Source organism: Peromyscus maniculatus, chromosome 8, assembly GCF_049852395.1.
Source record: "Peromyscus maniculatus bairdii isolate BWxNUB_F1_BW_parent chromosome 8, HU_Pman_BW_mat_3.1, whole genome shotgun sequence".
Classification (NCBI taxonomy): domain Eukaryota; kingdom Metazoa; phylum Chordata; class Mammalia; order Rodentia; family Cricetidae; genus Peromyscus; species Peromyscus maniculatus.
Genome location: NC_134859.1, coordinates 68,983,055 through 69,007,561, shown reverse-complemented (window position 1 = coordinate 69,007,561; position 24,507 = coordinate 68,983,055). Strand labels below are relative to the sequence as shown.

Genomic DNA, 24,507 nt, shown 5'->3' with positions numbered 1-24,507 from the left:
CATTTAAGTTGTTCATTAGCTCTTTCTGTAAAAGATTGACCCTGAGTGTTATATGGAATGCCTGTGATGTGAGTTATAGCGAACTCTTGCTAAAATGTTTGAAAAGACTTGGCAATGTATACAGGACTGTGGTTGTTTGAATGTAATTTGTCCCCATAAGCTCATAGGGAGTGGCACTATTAGCAGGTATGGCTTTGTTGGAGAAGGTGTGGCCCTGTTGGAGAAAGTATGTCTCAGTAGGGGTGAACTTTGAGGTCTCCTATGTTCAAGCCACACTCAGTGGAGACTCAGTTCACTTCCTGTTGCCTGTGGATCAAGATGTAGAACTCTCAGCTCCTCCTCCAGCACCATGTCTGCCTGCACACCATCATGTCCCAAAAGGATGATAATGGACTAAACTTCTGAAACTGTAAACTATCCAAATTAAATGTTTTACTTATAAGAATTGCCATGGTCAAGGTGTCTCTTCACAGCAATAGAGATCCTAACTGACACAAAGAGCATTGTCATCAGTTTTTAATATTTTGCAGGGGCCTAAAACAGGAAAAGCTCTGAGTAAAAGGGTAATAATATCCTTAACTGCTTTTTCTGATAGGGAAATAGCAAACATGAGCAATGAATAAATGTCCACAATGATATGAACATAAATCAGCCTCCCAAAGCTAGGGATGCTGTGGATATAGCTCTGTATTACAAAATGCCAATTGGCTAGTAGCCAGGCAGGAATTATAGGCGGGACAAGCACAGAAAAGAATTTGGGGAACAGAAAGGCAGAGATTCAGGAGACGCTGCCAGCCCCAGCCATGAGTACCAACATGTAAGATATTGGTAAGCCACAAGCTATGTGGCAAGATACAGATTTATAGAAATGGGTTAATTTAAGATATAAGAACAGCTAGCTAGAAGCCTGAGCCATTAGGCCAGTTTAAATAATAAAAGCGTCTGTGTGTTTATTTTATAAGTGGGCCACGGGATTGCAGGGCTTGGCAGGACCTGAAGAGAAACTCTCCAGCTACACAGGAACGTGATTAACACCCACGTGCCCCAGGGAAGGAGTGGACCTATTGTTAAAATGGCTTTTTTTTTTTTCAGGACCCAAAGCCTGCTGTCCTGAATTGGGTTATTTCCTATTATGTTACCATGTGTTGGATTATCTGAGCCTTTTGTGAGTATACTAAATGTCCTGTGGCTGCCAGAAAGTTTAAAATGTTAATAGAGTGTCTTAAAAGATTCATGTATTGTGTATGCAGTGGTCTGGCAGCGTGCATGCCTGCCTGCATGCCTGAAGAGGGCACCAGATCTCACAGTTGTGAGCTACCCTGTGGTTGCTGAGAATTGAACTGAGGATCTCTGGAAGAACAGCCAGTGCTGTTAACCTCTGAGTCATCTCTGCAGCCAACAGAGTGCTCTAAGAGTAACTTTGTAAGTCTACAAATGAGGAGACCACCTATGTACTGAGATAAACGTCTGCTTTTTAGAGCCAAGGACTCTCTATACACCTGAACAAGGCTATTGTTGCAGGGTAGAAACCCAAAGACCACTCAGCATGACCAAAGTTTGAATTGAGAGTCTGTATTAAGCCTTGAACACATATTACAGGGAGTTTTTAAAGACAAAGAACACACACACACACACACACACACACACACACACACACACACACACACACACACAAAAAAAAAAAAAAAAAAAAAAAAAAACTACATCCCGGTTGGCAGTTGAAGGGGGAAGTGAAGCAAGACAGCAGCTTAACAAGAGCCAAGACTTGCAATCCGCTGGGGGGATTTCCACCCTGAGCTTCTAGAGCAGGATGTAGGGCTTTCCCTCTAGAAACACAGCCAGTGCTTCTAATCTCTGACCCATTTCTCCAGCCCCATTAAATGGATAAACACCAGGTAGCACACTAATTGTCTATCCTAGAGTCTCTACATCGAAGAATGGAGGATCTTCTTGAGGTAATATTTCTTTTATTTTATTTTATTTTTTAAAGATTTATTCATTTATTATGTATGCAGTGTTTTGTCTGCATGCATTCCCGAAGGCTAGAGAGGGCACCATATCTCATTACAGATGGTTGTAAGCCACCATGCGGTTGTGGGGAAATGAACTCAGGACCTCTGGAAGAGCTGCCAGTGCTCTTAGCCTGTGCTCTTAACTTCTAAGCCATCTCTCCAGCCCCTGAGTTATATTTCTAGAGCAGCATTTGAGGTGTCCTTCTTTGCCACCTTTGCATACAGCACTTGTGTGAAAGGAGGCATATGCTCTGGGGCCAGGTGGAGGGGTGATGTGGATATTGCTCTATATAAATAAAACACTGATGGCCAGTGACCAGGCAGGAAGTAGGTTGCCAGGCAGGAAGTAGGTGGGACAAGGAGAGAGGAGAATTCTGGGAAGCGGAAGGCTGAGGAGGGAGACACTGCAGCCACCACCAGGACAAGCAACATGTAAAGACTCTGGTAAGCCACCAGCCTTGTGGCAAGGTATAGATTTATAAAAATGGGATAAGTTAAGATAAAAGAACAGTTAGCAAAAAGCCTGCCACAGCCATACAGTTTATAAGTGATATAAGCGTCTGAGTGATTATTTTATAAGTGGAATGTGGGACTGCGGGGTTTGGTGGAACCTGGAGATAAGCCCTCCAGCAACAGAGGGGCGCACTCAAGGAAGCTAAAAGGCATCTTCCTAACAAAAGGGTAGGACATTCAGGAAGACCTAAAGGATGAGAGGAACTAAACCTCCGAGTCTCCTGAACACAGTTCAGTGAATCCTAGGTGCTAATCAACACCAGTTGTCACAGTTTCATGCAGGGAGCTGTCCTGGGTTCAGTCAGGCAGAGCAGAAAGTCTGTATTCAAAAGGAAAGTAACACTTTTACCTGCCACTTCCGGCCTCCAGTTGCTAAAGAGACCTTCAGCAGAAACAGCGATGCTGGAGCTTCCAGAAGACCCAATCCTACAGTCGTGTTCTAGAGCCATAGTAACAGAAACAGTGTGGCCCTGGTACAAAACCCACACGTGTAGACCCGTGGAATAAAAGAGAGGACCCAGAAATCACCCACACAGTTACAGCCACCTAAGCTTCAACAAAGCCCTAAAAATACACATTAGAACACAGCCTCTTGACCGACTTTTCCTACTTCCTGTTTGTGCTCGGCTGCTCTCTCTGAGTTTCATGCTTAGGCAGGCAGCTTTCTAATACAATCAGACACCACGTCCTTCTTTAGGTCTCGGTGGCTTAAGAGTCGCATGGTGGGCAGCAGCCATTCTGACCGGGGGTGAGACAGGATATCAAAGCAGTTTTAATTTTTCATTTCCTGAATAATTAAGCATCATTACTCTTTTTAAAAACTTTTGAGAGTATGTATTGGTCGTTTGTATTTCTGAGGATTACCTTTTAACATCCACTTAATGACCCCTGTAGTATAGGCTTCACTCGTGGGATTCCAAGTGTTGCTCTGGTACTAATTTCTATCGGGCTTTTAATGCTTCATGTGATGGAGATCTGCTGGTGACAAATCCCTTGCTGGATCATTTTGTCAGGAAAGAACGTCATTATTTTCTGTCCAGTGGAGGGGGGAGTGCGGGGGGGGGGGGGGGGGGGCGGGGGGGGGGCGGGAATTGAATTCTAGGTTGACTGTAGTTTCTTTCAACACTGTAGATTCATGGTCCTTGGTTATATAAACAACCGGGAAAATAAGCATTTTAAATAAAAACTTGAAGATGGTGGTCTGAAGACATACTGAAATGGAGAGTTTAGAAGCATGGAAAAACAGGTTATGAACTAAAATGCATATCGTGATGCCGTTAACTGTTTTAACACATGTCTAATAAGTGTAAATGCGTTAGGAACACACAACGTATAAAGATCTGCAAGTATGAAGGGTTAATGGTGGTTAGTTTTCACCTCCGAGGACAGGGGGTGAGATCCTGATAAAAGCTCCTCTCTCACTCCCTAGACCAGCGTGAATCTCTGCTCCTGCCAGAAGCTTTCCACTGCAGAGAACTCGGCCTTCAGGCAGAGGCAGCAGCTCAGGGCTGTAACCCACTGGGCCAGGCCTGCAGTGAGGAGTTCTGCCCACGGACGAGGATGAGGGTTTAGCTGAAGAAAGAAGGGCTGCTAGACTGTCCAGTCCACCCTAAACCAACAGGGAGCTCAAGCTGGCAGCGTGCCAAAGACTTGCAGCCAGCCAAAAAAAAAAAAAAAAAAAAAAAAAACGAACAGTTTCGTTTTCCCCTAAGCAGAGTACTGAAGTTAGTAGGGTTGATTTCAACAGTTGGCTGCGACCACTGCCCAACCCACGCTGGAGACAGAGCTGCTCCTCTGCGCCTCACAGGCGGGTGACCTGTCCCCACTGGAACTCCACCCGACCACAGGATTTGTGCCAGAGGCTGAGTTCTGGAAAGAAAAGGTTCGTGTCTGTTTCCAACTTCTGTTTTCCGAGGCAGCCAGGGGAAGCGGAGCGAGAGAACTCGGAGTTCTTTCCCTCAGATTAAAAGAGGTGAGGATTGGGCGCAACCTTCGAAGGGGCCAGGGTGGGATGGGAGGCAGGAGGCAGAGGCGAGGGCCTGGGGAAGAGCTTTTCTCCTCTGGAATGAGTTTTATCGCATCTTGTGTAATTAATATAGGCATAGGAATAGATTCGATAAATAGATTGATAGATGCAGATCGATGGGCAGGTGCCTGAGCGCTTGGAGAGCCGAAGAGCAGGAAGGAGTAAGAATGGCGACGGAGACCAAAAGAGGAACTAAAGACGCCAGGAACAACTCGGAAGCTCAATGTATCTAAAGTTTAGGATGGTTAAAGTTTAGCTTACGAGTTTCAAGTTTCCCGGTATTTAGTAGACTTCCTATTGGTCTCTGTTTCCGCAGCTTTGGCGGGGAGCGGAGCAACCATTGGAAAGGAAAGGCGGGACCTTAGGGCCAGCCTGCCAAACTCATTGGACCTTAGCGCCCTGCAGCTCCCTAGCGCCCTGCAGCTCCCTAGCGCCACCACCGAGGTCTAGCCCGCCAAATCCGGAACCTGGTTGAGCAGCCCAGAAGCCAAGGTGACATCTGTGTGTCTCTCCAGCCTGAAGGCCCAAGTATTTTATCAGGCTCAGTCACAAGTTCCTTAAAAAGGATGAGGGTGATAGGGGATGATCCTGACTAGGCTCGCACAGGGGAAGGGAGACCAGCAGAGACAGAGGAGTGAGGGAAGGGGGGAGGGGCGGCGGCGTGGGGGGCGGAACAACGCATGCATGCACGCGAGGGCTGCCCTCAGCAGCAGGTTTCTGTGCTGGCAGAGCCTGTCACGGTTATCAGGTGCAAGTTAGATTGCGAGAATGCAAGTGCTCAGGCCCCCAGCTGCAGTTTTTGAAATTGCAATGTTGAGATTCTACAGAACTAACTGAGCAAGCCCTGTAAAATACTGTCCTTAACTGAGGCACTGAGAGGCAGAAATAGCACTGTTACTGTCTAACCCGGAGTTTATCATCTAGAAGCTGTTGGAAAAGAGCCAAGGACCCTGTGATTTTTGTTTCCCAAATGTCTCTCGTTCTACAGCTCTATTTCTTTCTGTTCTGGTTCTGCCTCAAGATAGCCAGTTCCAACTTGTTTTGCTCAGTGTACTGCTCCAGCCTGTCTACAGTTTTGTTCGTCCCACCCTTGCTTTCCACACACATCCATCAGAGGTCTAATCTTTCACCAACAGTTTCTACGGTAGTGTAAGGCAGACAAAGATCACTTTTCTTCAGTTCTCATGGAAAGGTGCTATTGACTCTGTACCAGTTGTCCCACAGGCCCCTCCATGGTAGCTCACCCATTTCCTGTTGGGAGGCATTCTGCCTATCAAACTCTAGTATAGCATTATTCTGTGTTATGTGACATTTTTAAGATTTTACTTCCTAAAAATATGTGGAGAGTGGGCTGGGGAGATGGCTCAGGAGTGAAGAAGACTTCTTGTTTCTGCAGAAAAGCCAGGTTCAATTCCCAGCACACACATGGCAGTGAACAACTGTCTATTCCTCTGGTCCTAGGGATCCGATGCCCTTTTCTGACCTCCACTGGCACCAGGCAGTTAGCAAGGACATAGGGTTAGGCATTTTTAGTATCCAGATAAATATAACAATAGTATGTTGTAACAAGTCTTTCTCTGTCCCACCAGCCAGTTCCCAAATAATGACATGGAGAATTCTTAGTAATTATGAATGCTCAGCTTTAGCTTAGGCTTGTTTCCAACTAGCTCTTAAAACTTAACCCATTTCTATTAATCTACATGTTGCCATGTGGCTCATGGCTTTTACCTCTCCTCTTGCATGTCCTGCTTCCTCTGTGTTCTGCTGGTGACTCTGCCTTTCTTCTTCCCAGAGTCCTATCTATACCCAGAAGTCCCGCCTAACCTCTTTCTGCTTAGTGATTGGCAATTCAGCGCTTTATTAAACCAATCACAGTGACACATCTTCACAGAGTGTAAAGCAATATTCTGCAACATTTCCCCCATTTTGTCTAAATAAAAAGGAAAGGTTTTAACTCTAACATAATAAAACTATAAACAATAAGAACAATTATCAGGTAAGAATTACATTCACAATGTCCAGTCCATTTGTATTTGGCAAATTCAGAGAAAATATATCTGTCCTATCTGTAACTAATTCACTTCTATCCTAATTTGTATTACCAACCCAAAACCTTTTTTAGACCTCAAAACATTTTCTTAGATAAATATTTTAAGCTTTTATGTCTCTCAACCTTATATACTTTACAACACTTTTGTGAGATTCAAATTTTCTGAATTTGGTAACAAAGAAAACTGTAACTATAACTATGTATTTTTCAACTCCATCCAAGAAGGATATCATATTACCTGAGTAAACAGAAATGCAAAACAAACAACTTCCAAAACTATAGAAATGAAAGAAACAGCTGGCTGTCTGAACAGTCTCCCAAGGTTCCTCAGTAACATTGGGACATCCATTTTAACCTACAGGCCTAGAATATCTGACAGACTTTTCTGTGAAGCAGAAATTTTGAATGACTGTCCCACCTTGTCTCGGCAAAGTTTGGCAGTCACTTTCTTTTGTGTCGTACTTGTCCAGTTTGGACAGCATAATGTCAGCATTCAAGGCAAGAGCAGTTCCCTGCCCAGTGGCTAACCTTGCCACAAAGAAAGCAAACTCCATGTGAAGATTCTTGACATCCATCATCCTTTCATGAAGTAGATTGGTGCTGCCAGGAGCAAATATGTCTCATTGTCATGAAAAGCCTTAGGTTATTAAAACATCTTAAATGCCATATTCTGTAGGTCTCTGAAGTGCTTGAAGACCATCTATCTATCTACAACATATCAGTTTAACCATGAAAACGTGTAATGTGACTACAAATTTGATTGTCATAGATGACTGACTATTAATCTGTGTTTTTTATCCTGAATCACTTTCAGGGACTAAAACTTTACATTTTTAAATGAGCTGCACAGGTACAATACCTTAAACAAGAATAGAAACATATATACAGTATAACAAAAACAACCTTAAATTTGTATCAATATACAAAAATATCTTAAACAAGAGTAGAAACATATAGACAGTATAACAAAAATAACTCTAAATTTGTATCAATATACAAAAATCCAAACCAATGTAAGATATTTGAGACTAGTAGTTGGTTTTTTAGTTTGAAAGTAGATTCAATAATCTACCCTTTTACCCTATCATTTCTGTATCCCCCTTTTTCTTCTCAGAATGAGATCCCTGAATCTAATCTCCTTTGCTGAGTTTTCTCCCTGACTATAACCAATAACAACTTGAAGTCAACCCCCCCAAACAATGATAAACATCCATAATCTACTGAACAACTAAAAACTACCCACCCCACTTCTTGAGAATGTGGATGTCATGTTTTCTAGACTGCTTCCTGTTGTCTGGGGGTGATGAATTCTTTAAAGGACCCTGAAAAAATGGAGATAATGGTCCTGGGAGAGCTAGCTGTATCATTTGTTGTCTAGTCTCTGAGTAATGGGAAAGTGCAGGGCTTATCTGAAGTCCTGGCTGGAGGAGTGTATGAGGCTGGACCATTTCAGCTAGCAGCTTCGAAGTTGTTCTGGATGTAGAACTTTGAGGACACTAATAGAGGCATTCTGAGGTGCTGGACCACCTGGGCTACTTGTCTTCATTGGTGTCTGGTCCTTTTTTTCTGAAAACACACAAACTTTTAAAGGTAACATATATATCTGCATTAATACAAGTATGGCGTGTGCAGTGTATACTAATCAGCTAAAGATGATTTTCTGTTTTATGTTTGAGCAGGTAAAACACATCTGCCAACTTTACAAATTTGGTTGGACTGTATAACCAAACCTCTATTCATGCCATATGAAAGGATGGCATGTAATAATAAATCATGAGGACTCTGTAGCCAACAAGATTTATCATGTCTCATCCAATCCCAGAGCTGTTCCCATGTCAAGGGATCAGCTTATACAAGACTATCTTGTAGTCTTTCTTGACTTTTTCCCTCATATCTGTAGCCAAGATTTTCAGGAGATGTTCCCAGGTCAAATCTGATCTCAGTTTATTTGAAAGAATACATAGCTTTTCATTTCCTGTGGAAACAAAAACACAACCTCTCCCCCAATGCAACATGTTATCTGACTTCCATTCTGAAGCCAAGACATCCCTAAAGTATAATGGTAATTTAATTCAGCAATCACTTCCACAATCAAATGTCCCTCAGCAGCTGTTGTTCTCTGTTCATTAACATTTTAAAATTTCAAAATTAACAAAGCACCATAAAGGATCCAGGCACCCTGTATATTTTCATCCTTATGTTGCTTATACTTTTTTTATATTATTTTACTCTCTCTTTAAAGACTTTATTATATTTAAACCATTTTTTCTATGACTGTCTATACCCATTTTCTTTTCTTTCTTCAGCATCTAAGCACATTTTTAAATATACTGTACCCTTTTACAGGTTTTCTGTGTCTGAACCTGACTTTACTAAGCATCTATAGTGTTCTCTGACCAGGTGGGACAAATCTTAAACTGCTACCCCATCAGCCACCACGTGGCTCAGTTTAGTGCATAGCACTCCCACACAGTACCGGCAACTGACCCAGCTCACAGTCAACAGCTAGTAACCATGCCTCTGTATGCCACTGAGCACCAGCCCAACTGAGACACTGCAAGACAAGGAAGCTAAATCTGGGTCCTTGTCCAGAACTTTTCTTAGCTTTCTCAGGCCCTGTGTTTGGATATTTGAGCCCCACATTGGGCACCATATATAACAAGTCTTTCTCTGTTCACAAGGCAGCTTCCAAATAATGACATGGAGAATTCTTAGTAATTGTGAATGCTCAGCCTTGGCTTAGGCTTGTTTCTAACTGGCTCTTATAACTTAAATTAACCCATTTCTATTCATCTGAGTGTTGCCATGTGGCTGGTGGCTTTTACCTTTCCTCCTGCATGTCTTGCTCCTTCTGTATCTAGCTGACAACTCTGCCTTTCTGCTTCCCCAAGTCCTTTCTGTCCCCAGAAGTTATGTCTAACCTCTTCCTGCCTAGCTATTGGCCATTCAGCTCTTTAATAAACCAATCACAAAGACACATCTTCACACTGTGTAAAGAAATATTCTGCAACAGTGTGTGATAGAATTGCAAGCCAAGCCACGTCTGTTGGCACTCATCTCTAAGACCTCAGCTTCTGCAGTCCTTTCAAGTCACCAGTGTGTCATTCATTAAATCCTTTTTGTGGGGGGTGGAGTTTTTGTTTTGTTCTCTGTGTAGCCCTGGCTGTCCTGGAACTCATTCTGTAGACCAGGCTGGGCTTGAACTCAGAGATCCTCCTACCTCTGTCACTACCTCTGCCTCCTAAGTGCTGGGATAAAACTCATGCACCACCACCTCCTGGCATTTCACTAAATCATACAATAGACTTTCCAATCTCAACTTGCAGCACCTGTCATTAGCTTACATACCTGAATTCACAGCAGGTAGCCCTGTGCTCCATTCTCTTATACCTTATTCCCTTTGTGTTTCTCCTGCCTCTCCGGGTTTTCATGACTTTTTGATATCTCCTTCCAGTATATTCTCTATATGCCCCCTAGTTCATTGGGAATATGTTCCAAGCTGTGAAATCTCATGCCATGGCACACCCTTATATTAGGTGATTCCTCCTGCTACTGTACCTCAATGCTGATGGCTTCACTCTAACAATTCCAGTGAGTAGGTGACATTAGATACTCCTGGGAGCATTATTAAACTACAGTTTAATGGGCAAATATGTTCAGACACCTCTTTAATGTGCTTTTCCTCCCATAGCCCATATCACATGTGATGGTAAGTTCTACTTTCATTACCCCCAAAACAATTTCTAAAGAGAAAAGACTATTTTTATTACTTGATATTTTATTGCTTTGACAGGATATATTTGACTAAGACTAAATATTTTCAGTAAGTAGATGAATGAATTGTGTGCATGAGAGAATTAATTGTAGTAAGGGTAAAACAAGTGTTTGGATTGTTTGACTGTAGGACCAACATGGAAACAAATCTCTGCTTAGAGGTGACACAGTCTCACCCAGACTTGGTCATCTGTGTAAAAGAAGTGACTCTTGGGGAAGAAAACCGAAAGAAAATGGACTTAGTGAAGAGAAAGCTGGAGAAGACAAAAATTATAGAAGCTGTCTGTGCTCTGTTAAACTCTGGAGGAGGAGTGATGGAGATACAAATGGCCAACAACAGTGATCATCCTGTGGAGATGGGACTGGACTTGGAACAGTCTTTGAGAGAGCTTATCCAGTCTTCTGATTTGCAGACTTTCTTTGAGACCCAACAACGAGGAAAACATTTTTACATTTTTGTTAAATCTTGGACCTGCGGGCCTAGAAGTGGTTCTGCTAAGCCTCGTATTTGCAGCCAAAACTCTTCCTTGTACCGTAGATCTGGAACTTCTGTGATTGAAATGAATTTTATAGATGCATTCACATTTCTAAAGGACAAGAAGAGTGTCAAATGTAGTCTGACTGATGAAGGAACTCCACCTGCTAAAAAATCCAAAACTATGCATCAGAACAACCCTGAATTAAAATCTGCTTCTGAAATTTTCCAGTGTGAGAAACTTGAATATGGTCAAATCTTACCTTTTCCTGAATCTACTTATATAGAGTTTAAACAATTCTCTACAAAAAAAATCCAAAACTATATAAAAAATATAATTCCAGAGTATGTCTCTGCATTTGCAAATACCCTTGGGGGCTACCTTTTCATTGGAGTGGATGACAAGAGTAAGAGGGTCCTGGGATGCCCAAAAGACAATATTGATCGGGACTCTTTGGAAAGAGTGGCAAATGAAGCAATATCCAAGTTGCCAGTTTTCCATTTTTGTTCATCTGAAGGAAAGGTGTCTCCCCAGACCAAAGTCATAGATGTGTTTCACGAAGGGAATTTGCATGGTTATCTCTGTGTGATCAAAGTGGAGGCTTTCTGCTGTGCTGTGTTCTCAGAAGATCCCACTTCATGGATGGTAGACAAGGAGAAAGGTATCTACAACCTGACTACTAAGGAGTGGGTAGACATAATGATGGATGCTGGTCCAGGTAAGAGGGGAGAGTTCTTCCTTCTCTGTCCTTTCCAACTCTTTTGAGTTCCTCTGTATCCTTCACACTCTGAAAGTCTGAGTTCTTTCACCTACTAAAGTTGGCTTTCTCTGGATCTTGATGCTTTTTGGATACAAGAAATTTGTAAGACTGGAGACATGGCTCAGCAGTTGAGAGCACTGGCTGTTCTTCCAGAGGTCCTGAGTTCAATTCCCAGCAACCACATGGTGGCTCACAACCATCTGTAATGAGATCTGGTGCCCTCTTCTGTCATGCAGGTTTACATGCAGGCAGAACATTGTATATAATAAATAAATAAATCTTTTTTAAAAGTTGGAAATAGATTTCTTTTGTGGCACTGGTGTGCATATGCCACAGTTCACACATGGAGGTCAGAGACCAACATGAGTCACTTCTCCTTCCACCAAGTAGGTGCCAGAATTCGAACTCAGGTCATCAAGCATGGAGGCAGGCGCCTGTCTTAGTCATGGTTTCTACTGCTGTGAAGAGACACTATGGCCACAGCACCTCTTATAAAGGAAAATACTTAACTGGGGTGGCTTGCTTACAGTTTCAGAGGTTCAGTCCATTATTGTCATGGTGGGACATGGCAGTGTGCAGGCAGATGGTTACTGGAGAAGTAGATGAGAGTACTACATCTTGCAGGCAACAGGAAGTGATCTGAGAGACTGGACAGTATCTTGAGCACATATGAGACCTCAAAGTCAGTCTCCATGCAGACGGGGCTACCCACCATCCCCACATTTCCCCATAGTGGTCTTGAGTGAGAGTAGCAGCAAATATTAGACAGAAGGGTTATAGAGGGTGGAGATAAAGATAGAAAATATAGGATAGTCTCGAGAGGGCCTGGAACCTATTCCATCAGGGTTAGACGGTCTCTGCCCTAGGGTATTTAAAGGAATGCCAAGGGAAGGAGAAAAAGACCTCCCCTAGGCACAGCCAAGTGCAGACCATCTCAGCACCTGCACACAGGCCCGTGATCCAATCATCCTCTCTATGCAGACCTGCTGGCTAAAGCCACTAAGAAACCTGAAAATGGGCTTCCACACCTTCACACTGGCATACTTCCTCCAACAAGGCCACACTTCTCAATAGTGCCACTCCCTTTGGGGGCCATTTTCTTTCAAACCACCACAGCACCTTTACCCACTGAGCCATCTCACCAGTACCAGGAAAATGGATGTCTTATTTATACACTTATTATTTAAAATCCAGCACTATAAGATGCTGGAACCTCATAATAATGATCACCTGGTAACAAAGTTTAGCATGTTACCAACTCTGGGAGTCAGGCACCCACAAGAGATGTGGTATATTTTGGTTGGACTTAATTTATCTTTTTGCTAAGTCTTCTTTGGCTAATCAGTCTCTTGTTCTTCTATATAAACTTCAGGATGTTTTTCTTAGTTCTGTGAAAAGTATCATTGGAATTTGATAGGGTTTGTATGGACTCATTGGCCTGAGTTTAGTGACAGCCATTTTCATAGGAGGCTTTTTCTTCTGGTTCCTACCTCAGGGTTGAAAGTTTTCATTAGAGAGGCCTCTTGCCTCCTTTGTTAGGTATGTTCTCAGGGATTTTTTTTAAAGCAGTCATTAAGGAGATTTTCCAGATCTGTTTCTCAGCAAGTTTGTTGCTGATATATAGAAGAGCTGCTGGGTTTGTCTATTGGATTTTATATCCTGCTACTCTGTGGGAGGTTATAAAGTATAAGAGCTCACCGGTAGAGTCTTTAAGGTCTTTAAGTTTAGGGTCACAGCATCTGCAAATGGGACAATTGACTTCTTTTCTATTTGTACACTTACCTTGAATAAGAGTGAACCTTGATTTTAGAGACAGTTCTTTTAGTTTTTTTCTCACCTAGTATAATGCTAGGCTTAGGTTTGTCATATGCAGCCTTTATCATGTTGATGTTTGTTCTTTCTGTCCCTGGTTTCTTCAGGGCTTTTATTATGGAAAGATGTAAAATTCCAACAAACTCATTTTCTGCATCTAGTGAGATGATCTGTGATTTTTTTCCCAGATTCTACTTATGTGACACGTTGCATTTATTAATTTACCTATATTAAGCCACCCTTGCCTCTCTGGAATGCAGCCTACTTGATCATGGGAGGTGATCTTTTCAGAGTTGGGTTAAGTTTGGTTTGCAGGTTCTTTATAAGTTTATCATGGAAATCGAGCAGCTAATTTTTTTATTTTATCTTTTTATGGTTGTGCTACCAAAACAATACAGCTTTATGGGGTGAATTAATAGTGTTTCTCCCCTTCTATTTCACAGAATAGTGATTCTCCCCTTCTATTTCACATTGCTGTTAATTCATCAGTGACCGTCTCTTAGAAGTCAACATGAATCCACCCAGTTCTGGGGTTTTCTTTGCTAGGATTCTCTTCATCTTCATGTTGGGTATGCACAGATGGGAGGTTGTATTTCTGTCTCAGCTCTTTGCAAAGAGACAACACAATCTTCCCTCAAATCTGAAAAGGTGCATTGAATTGAAAGGGATTTAGCTGCATTTTGGCAGCTGCCACTTGAGCAATCTTGATTTAGTTTGGGTAAGTGATACATGTGCAAGGATTTCTCCTTTGATCCTAAACCCTAGATTTTTCACCTCTTTAGAATACAGGTTTTCAAAGTGTTCCCTTACGATCCTCTGGATTTTACTGATACCTGTTGTAATGTTATGTCTTCTCTTTCATTAGTTGGTTTAGTTAAGGGTTTATCAATCTTATCTATTTTTTAAAAGGTCTGTTTTACTCATTCTTTTGATTATTCTTTTCATTTCTACTTCATTAATTTCTACCCTGATGATTTTTTTTCTATATTCTAATTTTTGGTTTGGGTTGTTCTTGTTTGGTGAATTGTTTCTCTGAGTTGAAATTTCATGATGCTACTTACTTTAGATGGCTCTGGTTTTTCCATGTAATCGTTCATAGCTATAAACTTCACTATTAGATGTGCCTTTGATAAATTCCAAAGGTTCCTATAACTGCTGCTTCCATTTTCATTTGGTTATGTGAATGTTCTACTTTCCTGATTTCATCAATGATGTGCTAGTCATTTGTTATTTAATCTCCATGTGTTTTTAAACTTCTGTAGTTTCTCTTGCTATTGGTTTATAAATTTATTTAATTTTGGTCTAATGAGAAACTAGAGATTACTATTTCTTTTCTTTTCTTTTTTGGTTTTTCAAGACTGGATTTCTCTGCATAGCTCTGGCTGTCCTGGAACCTGCTCTATATCCAGGCTGGCCTCGAACTCACATACATCTGTAATGCCTCTCCCTCCCAGCTAGTGCTCTTGACCTGTGACCCATCTCTCCACCCCAAGCTTCTCTTTCTGAGTCCAGCCTCCTCCTTCCTTGGTATGTCAGTGCCCAGTCCTTCCTTGCCCCATGCTTACCTTTCACAGCTGTCTCCTGCCCTCGAACAGTGGCAGGCAGACACCAGGATCCCTGATTTGAGATTGTTACTTGCTATCAGGGCCCCAGGATAGCTCAGTACTAACTAGTGGGTCCTCTATCCAGTTGGCACCCAGTGAAGTGACCTCCTCTCCACTGCTTACCTGTGATGTCAGTGGAGTTATACCTCTCCAGAACCTTCTATTGGATTTGAAGCTTTTGAGGATTCTGATTTTGTCATGTGGATGGGAGTTGCAGTCTCTTCACCAGGGCTGCTTATATTACCTTCTGGATCAAGCTTCAGCTTCCCTTCTGTATGATTTCTGGTGTTCTTCCAATTTTTCCCCTTTGGAATAGAGCCTATGCTTTGTTATTCTGACTGTTTTCATTCACTGTGTCACACAGAGGCAGCTGCCAATCAGTCATCTTCCCTCCGTAACCTGTGTGAAGACTTTGAGTCTCAGCTGAGTCTCTCCAACAGCCCTCCACGCTGCAGACCAGTGTATTCTAAGAAAGGACTGGAGGATAAAGCTGATCTCCAAAAGCGTTTATTTGCAGGTATGAACAGCTAGTTTTTCCATTAGGAGAAAGAGATCATTTAATACCTTTGATTAAAAAAAGAAATCAGTAAGACTGCCTTCTGCAACACCAAGTTTATGATGTAACAGTGCTACAAACCCCTTGAAAATGAGGTGTGGGTACTGTTGAAGTCATCTACCAGGGTAACTGCAAAATCTGATACATATGCAGCAGTAAAGCCCCCACCAGGAATTTAAACATAGCGTTCCCAGGGCTTGAGCACGTGCATTTGAGTCAACTTCTTAAGGGTTCAGACACTGGGTTCGGAACTCTCTGAACCAGTACAGCCATAGCAAAAGCCTTACACTGGAAGCACAATGATACAGTTGACCTTTTTAGTCAGCTTTTAGGGACAGATGAAAGAACACAAGCCTTCACATGGCAGAATAGGAGGAGACATAAGAACCGTGAGTAATTTGTCTTCAAAGAAGGTGGTGAGAATGAGTCATAGGGTCTGTGCTTGGTACAAAATAATAATTTGAGATGATAGATTATATCAGCTTTTAGCTATGTTTTGTCTAGGAATTCCTACTTAGGAAAGATCGGGGTTTCTGAAGGAAGGAAATGGCCTCTTCACCTTCACACTCTGAATATTTGTGAGATCTGTTAATTAAATACAATACAGAGACATCCTGTATATATATAAACATGTATGAAGGCCCAGATAATTAATGTATTAGGATAGCCATAGGTCCATTTTCTTTTTTATTTATTTATTTATTTTCTTTTTTGGTTTTTTGAGACAGGGTCTCTGTGTAGCTTTGGTGCCTGTCCTGGATTTTGCTCTGTAGACCAGGCTGGGCTCGAACTCACAGAGATCTGCCTGGGTCTGCCTTCCAAGTGCTGGGATTAAAGGCACGTACCACCAACGCCCGGCGTCATAGATCCGTTTTCAAAGTTAATTTACCTGAACTCTTTTTTACTTTTTAGTATATCAGAAGTGTTTTTAAAATTTCCACAAAGGAATCTGATATAAGAATAACTACACAGATTTTTTTTCTTGCACTTTTTTAGGCTCAATAAATTCCATTTGGCTTGGCACAGCCTTTTCTGTAAGATAATGGGAGAGTCACATCATTCCATCAGCTTGGTAGGATATGAGTTAAAGGGAATATATACAGATGGAATATATACAGATGTAGTACAAGTTGTACTACACAGAGGAACTTAGTTCCCTTTTTATTTTTAAAATGTTTTATAATTTTAATTTTTATTGAAAACAGATTTTTTTCATACAATACATTCTGATTACAATTTCCCCTTCCCCAGCTCCTCCCAGATCCTTGACACCTCCCCACCCACTCAAATCCACATCCTTTTCCCCTCTCTTTCTCATTACAAAACAAATGGACAACTAAAACAAACCAGAATAGGACAAAACAAACAGAAAAAAATAAAGAAAAAAAACAAGAAACACATGCATACAAAGCGCTCCACGTGCGTGCACGTGTATACATACATACATACATACACACACACACACACACACACACACACACACACACACAAGAACACAAAATTGTAAACCATAATAAATAAACAAAAGACCTGTAAGGTAAAAAATAGACCCAGACAAAGCATGTGAGAAAAAAAAGAAAAACTCCAAAAACACCATTGAGTTTCTTTTGTGTTGGCCATCTACTTAATTCCCCATTTTAGACATAATATGTGAATTGTACAAAACAATACAAAGACTTATTTGAAATTTTGTCTATTCTTTCCATGTCCAGTGTCACCAGGACGTTTGACATATACTCCCAAAACCCTCTGGATGGAGCTGTGTTCAGAGCATGAGAGATTGGAGAACTTAATAAGCCAGGAAATGGGTTCTGTCCCCTGTGGTTTGCTGATCCTCTCTAGAAGCTGGGCTGTGGACCTGGACCTGGAAGAGAAGCAGGGAGTCATCTGTGATGCTCTGCTGATTGCAGAGAATAGCTCCCCCACCCTCTACACCATTCTTGAGGAGCAGGATGCGTGGGGAAAGGACTACTGTATCCACACTGCCTTTACTCTCAAGCAGAAGCTAGTGAACACTGGTGGCTACACTGGGCGGGTGTGTGTCATGACCAAGGTTCTCTGCCTGAGTTCCAAGAGCAATGTAGAGACCAGTGAGTGGTCAGCCTCTCCTATAAATTACCCATGCTCCTATAAGCTTGCCAACACCCAGGAAATGGAAGCCTTGCTGCAGGCCCTTGTGATTGTCTTGCTCAACTTCAGATCTTTCTTGAGTGACCAGCTTGGCTGTGAAATTTTGAATCTTCTCACAGCCCAACAGTATGAGATATTCTCAAAAAATCTCCACAAAGCCAAGAAACTCTTTGTGCATGGCTTGCCAGGGTCAGGGAAGACAATCATGGCCATGAAGATCATGGAAAAGATCAGAAACACATTCCACTGTGAAACAGATAGAATTCTCTACATCTGTGAAAATCAGCGTTTGAGGGACTTTATTGGGTAAGTGTTTGGATCTTCTGTCTGTGTGTTATCAATCTGGGTTTGAATTTTTCTCTTAAGTTACCCTGATTCTTGGGAATTAGACAGTACAATGACCTGTGACAGCAGTGCTGTGTTGCTGGGTATGTGATGCAGTTAGAGAAACAATTAATGTCCTTTTCACTGTTACAGGGGAAAAAACATTTGCCAGGCAGTGACCCGGACAGCTTTCATGGGAAATGCATTTAAGAGAGACAGGATCCAACACATCATTGTTGATGAAGCCCAGAATTTCCGCACTGAAAATGGGGACTGGTATAATAAGGCAAGATCAATCACCCAGAGAAAACAAAATTGTCCTGGAATTCTCTGGATCTTTCTGGACTATTTTCAGACCAGCCACATGCAACAGAGTGGCCTCCCAAGTTTCTCATGCCAGTATCCAAAGGAAGAGCTCACAAAAGTGGTACGCAATGCAGACCAAATAGCTGAGTTCTTACAAAAGGAGTTACAAGAAATCAGAAATAACCCTCCACCCAGAATCCCTCCCAAGTGCCTGGAGATGCTCAATGAATTTACCTGGACTCAAGGTGTATCAGGCAGCTTGGAACTCAGACACTTGAGCTTGGAAGAGATGGTGATCTTTGTAGCAAATAAGTGCAATTTTTTCCTGAGGAATGGCTATTCTCCCCAAGATATCGCTGTGCTTTTCAGCACAGAGGAGCAAAAGAATATACATAAAGGTGAGTTCCTGAGAGAAATGAGGAAGAAGAGAGTGTCTCAGATGGATGATGTCACGTTTGACAGCATCCGTCGATTCTCAGGCCTGGAAAGAACCATTGTGTTTGGTATTAATCCCCATGCAATTGAGCGGCACATTTCCCACAACCTATTGCTCTGCTTGGCTTCCAGAGCAAGGAAACATCTGTATATTCTGAGGCTTCCTTGTCATTTTGCTCCTGTTGGATGTAGCTCAGTAGTAGAATGGGATGCTTAAGGTCTAGGTTCATTCACTGGCGATAGAAAAACAAAACCTCGTCTAGGCCCTTCAGTACAAGAAGAAAGGTAAAGATAGGACAAAGCTCTGTTCTGCAGCTTCAGAAAATGCTGACAAAAAGATTACCAGTGGACACTGAAAGTTGCTGTGCATCTCAGGCTGAAAACTAAGTTGCAGAAAAGAACGGCAAAACAATGTGCACATGACATGCTGTGAAAAAACTAAAACCACAAGGATTGAAACTATAGATAAAAACAATACAACATAGTAAGTCATATCTGAGTTCTAAAATAGACTCCCATTTTAAATTGTTAAATACATTTATGAAAACTAAATGTATATATTTATAAGTATAAGGACCAAAAACACCCTGGGCTCAGAAGAGAAACACAGGCCCACCAGTACCTTGCAGCACCAGCCAGCAGGCCACTATTAGAGTGAGCAGAGGTACAGTATGGTGTCTTATTTGGATGGGGGGAGGAGAGAGAGAGAGAGAGTTCAAGTCCTGTGGACAGAGGCATATCTGAAGAGATAAGAGAGGAAGGGAGTGGGCTGAGATGGTGAGGAAGCTGACTTCTTGACCAGCAGCAACACACTGGAAAGCAGGCCCTGCACTTTGTCTTTGTCGGGGCAACATAGCAAAGGTGATCACACTCACGCTGAGGACATGAGTGTGGGAGACCTAGCCCCACTCCTCATCAGCCACAAGTGGCATGGGATGGGGAGAGATGCCCTTCCACCTCCCCTCTGCCCTGCGCCCATCGACACTGGAGGCAGGTGAGAGAGCTGGCCCTGTGGTCATAAGAGTGGGAGAGCCATCCCTGACCCCCACCAGCTGTAACACTTGGGAGAGCAGGCCCTGTACCTCCAGGGCAGCACAATATAGCCAAACCTGTTAGTGCAGGTGTAGTGATCCAGTCCTGAAATTGTGACTATGGAAGAGCTGCCCCATCACCCATCTGTTGGACCAACCCTGCAGCTGCCCAGGCCCAGAACCAGGGTTATGACTTGGCCTGCCCCAACATCCACTCCATCTATGATCTGCTGGAACACGTAAAGGAACCTGACCCACAGAAACAAAGCTGCAGGATCTCCATAACACAGGGTGGCATCGGGACGTCCAGGAAGAGTCCTAGTGGAGGCCCTGCATCGAATGTGTAGTGGAGACCAGGGGCCTCAAACCAGACAAATGACTCTTTGCAATGAACACTTGCAAGTAGAAATATATGGACAAAGGGGTTCACAGTGTGACTTGTTGGATCACAATGCAGCTTCCATGATGAGATTTTTAATTCCTTCCCCTTTTTTAAAATTTTTCTCATTTATTTTCTTCCTTTTTTTTTCTCTTCCATTTTGTTTTGGGGATACAGGGTACATGAGTGGAGGTCAGGTGCAAAGGGACAGGGAATGAACACAATCCAGATACATGATGTGAAAAACACATAGAATAAAAAAATATTAAAAACATAATACTATTAAGTGGTAGTGAATAGTCTGGTCCTTGTTTCCATCTAAGCACCAGCTTTCCTGCAGCCTTGCAGGCAGCCCAGTTAAGAGGCCAATGGAAGGATGCACTGCACTTGACCTCTACAATGTGCCTGCAGGTCTATTCTTTATACCACTCCGGATTTTTAAGAAAGGATTTAAAAAAAATAATAAACTGACCAGATCAGTACTTGAAATAATTCCATTCAAAGACAAAGAGGCAGGAAGAAGCAAAGAAGGAAGGGGGGATCACAAAGATGAAACCCTGCCCCCCAGTGAGAGGAAACCCAGAAAACAAGGGAGAGCCAGAGGAGGAGGAAGAACCAGCAGAGGAGGAAAAATCTGAAGAAACTTCTAGGGAAAGGTCATTTGTGACTCTGTAGGGGTTAGAGAGGATTCACACAGCTGGCCTTTGAGCAGTAGAGTGATGTACAGCTTATGGGATGTCTGCTTAGGGGAGTGGATGAAATAGAAGAGATAAGAAGAATCTGAAACAAAGGTGTAGTGATGCTTTGGAAGGCTACTCAAAACCACCCTTACCCCTAGTTCACGTAGCTTGCCTTGATTTCTGTTTTATCTGCTATACCATGGTGTGGTAGTTTGAATGTAATTGTCCCCCATAATCCCAAAGAATCTTAATCATAATCCCAAAGAACATGAATCTTAAAAGGTCTTATTAATAAAAACCAACCCGGTGCCAGTTATTGGGGTGAACGCTGGAAGATCAGAGAAGCAGAACAGGCCACAGCTAACCTCACCTGATCTCATTTCCTCAAACTGGAAGCCTCTGTGTCCTCATCCGAATGGATCTCAGCTGAACTGTTGCTCAGAAGCCTAAAAGCTTAACTGGTTCTAGTTCCTGATCCTCATGCCTTATATACCTTTCTGCTTCCTGCCATCACTTCCTGGGATTAAAGGCGTGTGTCACCATGCCTGGCTGTTTCCAATGTGGCTTTGAACTCACAGAGATTCAGACAGATCTCTGCCTTTTGGAATGCTAGGATTAAATGTATGAGTGCCACCATTTTCTGTACTCTGTCTATCTTGAGACTGTTCTGTTCTCTGACCCCAGATAAGTTTATTAGTGTTCACAATATATTGGGGAACTCAATATCACAAGTGGCAATATTGGGAGGTGTGGTTTTGTTAGAGTGGGTATGGCCTTGTTGGAGGAAGTGTGTCACTGTGGGGGCGGGCTTTGAGGTTTTCTATTCACAGGATACCACCCAGGGTCCCAGCCAACTTCCTGTTGTCTACAAGATGTGGGACTCTCAGCTATTCTTCCAGCACCTCATCTGCCTACACGCCACCATGCTCCTCATAATGATGATAATGGATTGAACCTGAAACTGTAAACAAGTCACCCAAATTAAATGTCTTCCTTATAAGAGTTGCCATGGTCTCCAGGTGGCAGTGATGCACACCTTTAATCCCAGCATTCGGGAGGCAGAGTCAGAGGCTTCTTTGTGAGTTCAAGGCCAGCCTGGTCTATAGAGCAAGATCCAGGACAGGCACCAAAACTACACAGAGAAACCCTGTCTAGGAAAAAAGAGTTGCCATGGTCATGGTGTTTCTTCACAGCAATAAAAACCGAAACCAAGACACTTGATGATACAGCTTTCTTTTTATCAGCATTTTCATGATACACATTTACCCATCTTCCTACACTGAATCTGTTGCTGTTGGTAGTTTTAGATATAGCTCTTGTTTGTACCTTAGTGTTCATTATATTTGGAACCAGTCTACAGATCTCTGGGTTTTATTTAATAAAAGTTCTTGACTGATGTGTAAAAACCTGAGCTTCTGATAGGGTACAAAGTAAGAAAAGGTTGACAAAGTAATATGAGGATATTCTATTTTGAAAGACAAGAGTACCTTGTATATTACATATATGTACATGCAAACTTGTGAAAGACATAAGAATCCAATTTCAATGGTTGAATTATAAATGATATTTTCTGCTTTCTTTTGTTTTTTTCAAAACAGTGTTTCACTGTGTAGCCCTGACTGTCCTGGAACTTGCTTTGTAGACCAGGCTGTTCTTGAACTCATGGAGATCCACCTGCCTCTGCCTCTCAAACGCTAAGATTAAAGGCATGCACCACCACTGCCCAGCAAAATAGAAGCATTTAATTGGGGGTTTGCTTATAGTTTTAGAGGGTTAGATCATGGTCATCAGAGCAGGAACCAAAAGGCATAGCACTAGAGCAGTAGCTAAGACCTTTACATCCTGGTCAGCAGGCAACAGACAGAGAAATTGGGCCTGGGTGCTACTGAAGCTTCAAAGTGCACATCTAGGAGCACACCTCCTCCAACAAAGCCACACCTTCTCCCACAAGGCCACACCTAATCCTTTCCAAACAGTTCCGCTAACTGGGACAAAGCATTTAAACATATGAGAGCAATAGAGGCCATTCTTACTTAAACCATCATGCAAGGTCTCTCTACATAGCTCTGGCTGCCCTGGAACTCACAGAGATCTGCCTGTTTCTGTCTCTGGAGTGCTGGGATTAAGGCCAATACGCCTGACGCTACAGTTCCTTTTGGTCTATGTAGAAGTGAATCAGTTTCTCCTTCATAATCAAGATCGGTCACACAGGAAGTGCAATTAACTTTTCTGACAATCAGTTCAGCAACCCAAGAAGTCCAAAGAGCCCAGGACAAGAGTCTTTGCTCGCCATGTCATAGGACCAGCTCTATCCGGGGTATTGGATCTCCAAGACCACTAGACCCAAGGTGACAGTATTGGCAGCACCACTTCCTTAAAACCATATTAGATATGATCATGAGATGGTCTGCTGTGATCCATTCTACCTCTTGATTGTCAGACAGTTATGTTCTAATATATTCTACCTTCTGTAGAGGGCTCTCAACCTTGTGGTATTGTCTCTAAGCTTGAGCTGAGATTAATCCTGTAACAGGTAATGTCTACATTTGTATACAAATTGGCTGATTCTGAATGAAGGACACATGATCCAAGAGTTTTATAACCTTGAGCACATTGCTATGCCATTGTGGTATAATTTCATCTGGAATATAGTCCTTCAGGTTACCTTGAAGAACCCTGCTGTCATGAGGACTTGTGTGCCAGCAGAATGATGGCTAAGCATTGGTGCCATCCTGTTCATTCTTAGGGAATTGGTTCAAGTTGCTTAGCTCTCCATTTCAGAAACGTAGGATCACACCAGGATTCCAGTGTGTGGAACCCCAGCTGTGGACCTTCAAAGGAAATTTAAAACCAAATGGAAAACATTAGGCTCAAATAGTCCCTCTAGACTTATAGAATGCATAGGAATAGGTAATTCCATTTGTGTGCAATTATTCTAGAGTATTAAAAAAATTCATTTGCAAGAACATTTCCATAGAAAACCTGTAAACAGTTCTAATAAAATGGGTGCAGAATTCTTCTCTACATGTGGATAGTTGTTTGCTGTGATCAAATTGAGACAAGAAGCAACTTCAGGCCAGGTGTAGTGGTGCACGCCTTTGATCCCAGTACTCGGGAGGCAGAGGCAGGCAGATCTCTGTGAGTTTGAGTCCAGTCTGGTCTACAGAGTGAGTTCCAGTACAGCCAAGGCTATTACACAAAAGAAACCTTGTCTCAAAAAAACAAACAAAACAAAACAAAAAAGCAATTTAAGAAAGGAAGGGTGTATTTTTTTATTACAGTTTGAGGTTCTAACTTAAGAAAATGAGGCAGTTTTTAATGGAATTAAATTTAAAATGTTTTAAAGGAAAAATCACCTCTTAATACAATTGTATCCACAGTGAGGAAACAGAGAGAAATGAATGTTCATGCCCAGTCCTTGCAATTACCCCACCCACAATTAAGTTGGACCACTTCAGTAAGCCAAATGTAGAAACCCCCTCACAGACATGCCCAAATACGTGTCTCCTGGTGATTCTAGATTCTGACAAATTGACAATATTTCTTACTTATTTTCTGAGACAAGGTCTCACTATGTCACCCTGACTGGCCTGGAACTGGCTCTGTAGACCAGGCTGGCCTGAAAGTCACAGAGATTCA

General features: G+C 42.3%; 1 protein-coding gene across 3 annotated transcripts; it reads left to right on the top strand.

The window, feature by feature from the left end:
- The first annotated feature begins 4,226 nt into the window (after nucleotides 1–4,226).
- LOC102925307 (schlafen family member 13) lies at nucleotides 4,227–23,608 on the top strand. 3 transcript variants are annotated; one of them, XM_006990085.4, is made up of 5 exons: nucleotides 4,227–4,497; nucleotides 10,506–11,569; nucleotides 15,392–15,544; nucleotides 17,296–18,019; nucleotides 18,191–23,608. In XM_006990085.4, exons 2-5 carry the CDS (start codon nucleotides 10,513–10,515, stop codon nucleotides 18,993–18,995), a joined length of 2,739 nt encoding a protein of 912 aa, XP_006990147.3. In that variant the 5' UTR covers nucleotides 4,227–4,497; nucleotides 10,506–10,512; the 3' UTR covers nucleotides 18,996–23,608. The 3 variants fall into 3 exon arrangements, with proteins under 3 accessions (XP_006990147.3, XP_015863839.3, XP_076399104.1); XM_016008353.3 differs by lacking the exon at nucleotides 4,227–4,497 and adding an exon at nucleotides 4,959–5,079; XM_076542989.1 differs by lacking the exon at nucleotides 4,227–4,497 and having other exon boundaries at nucleotides 9,767–11,569.
- The last annotated feature ends 899 nt before the right edge of the window (nucleotides 23,609–24,507 follow it).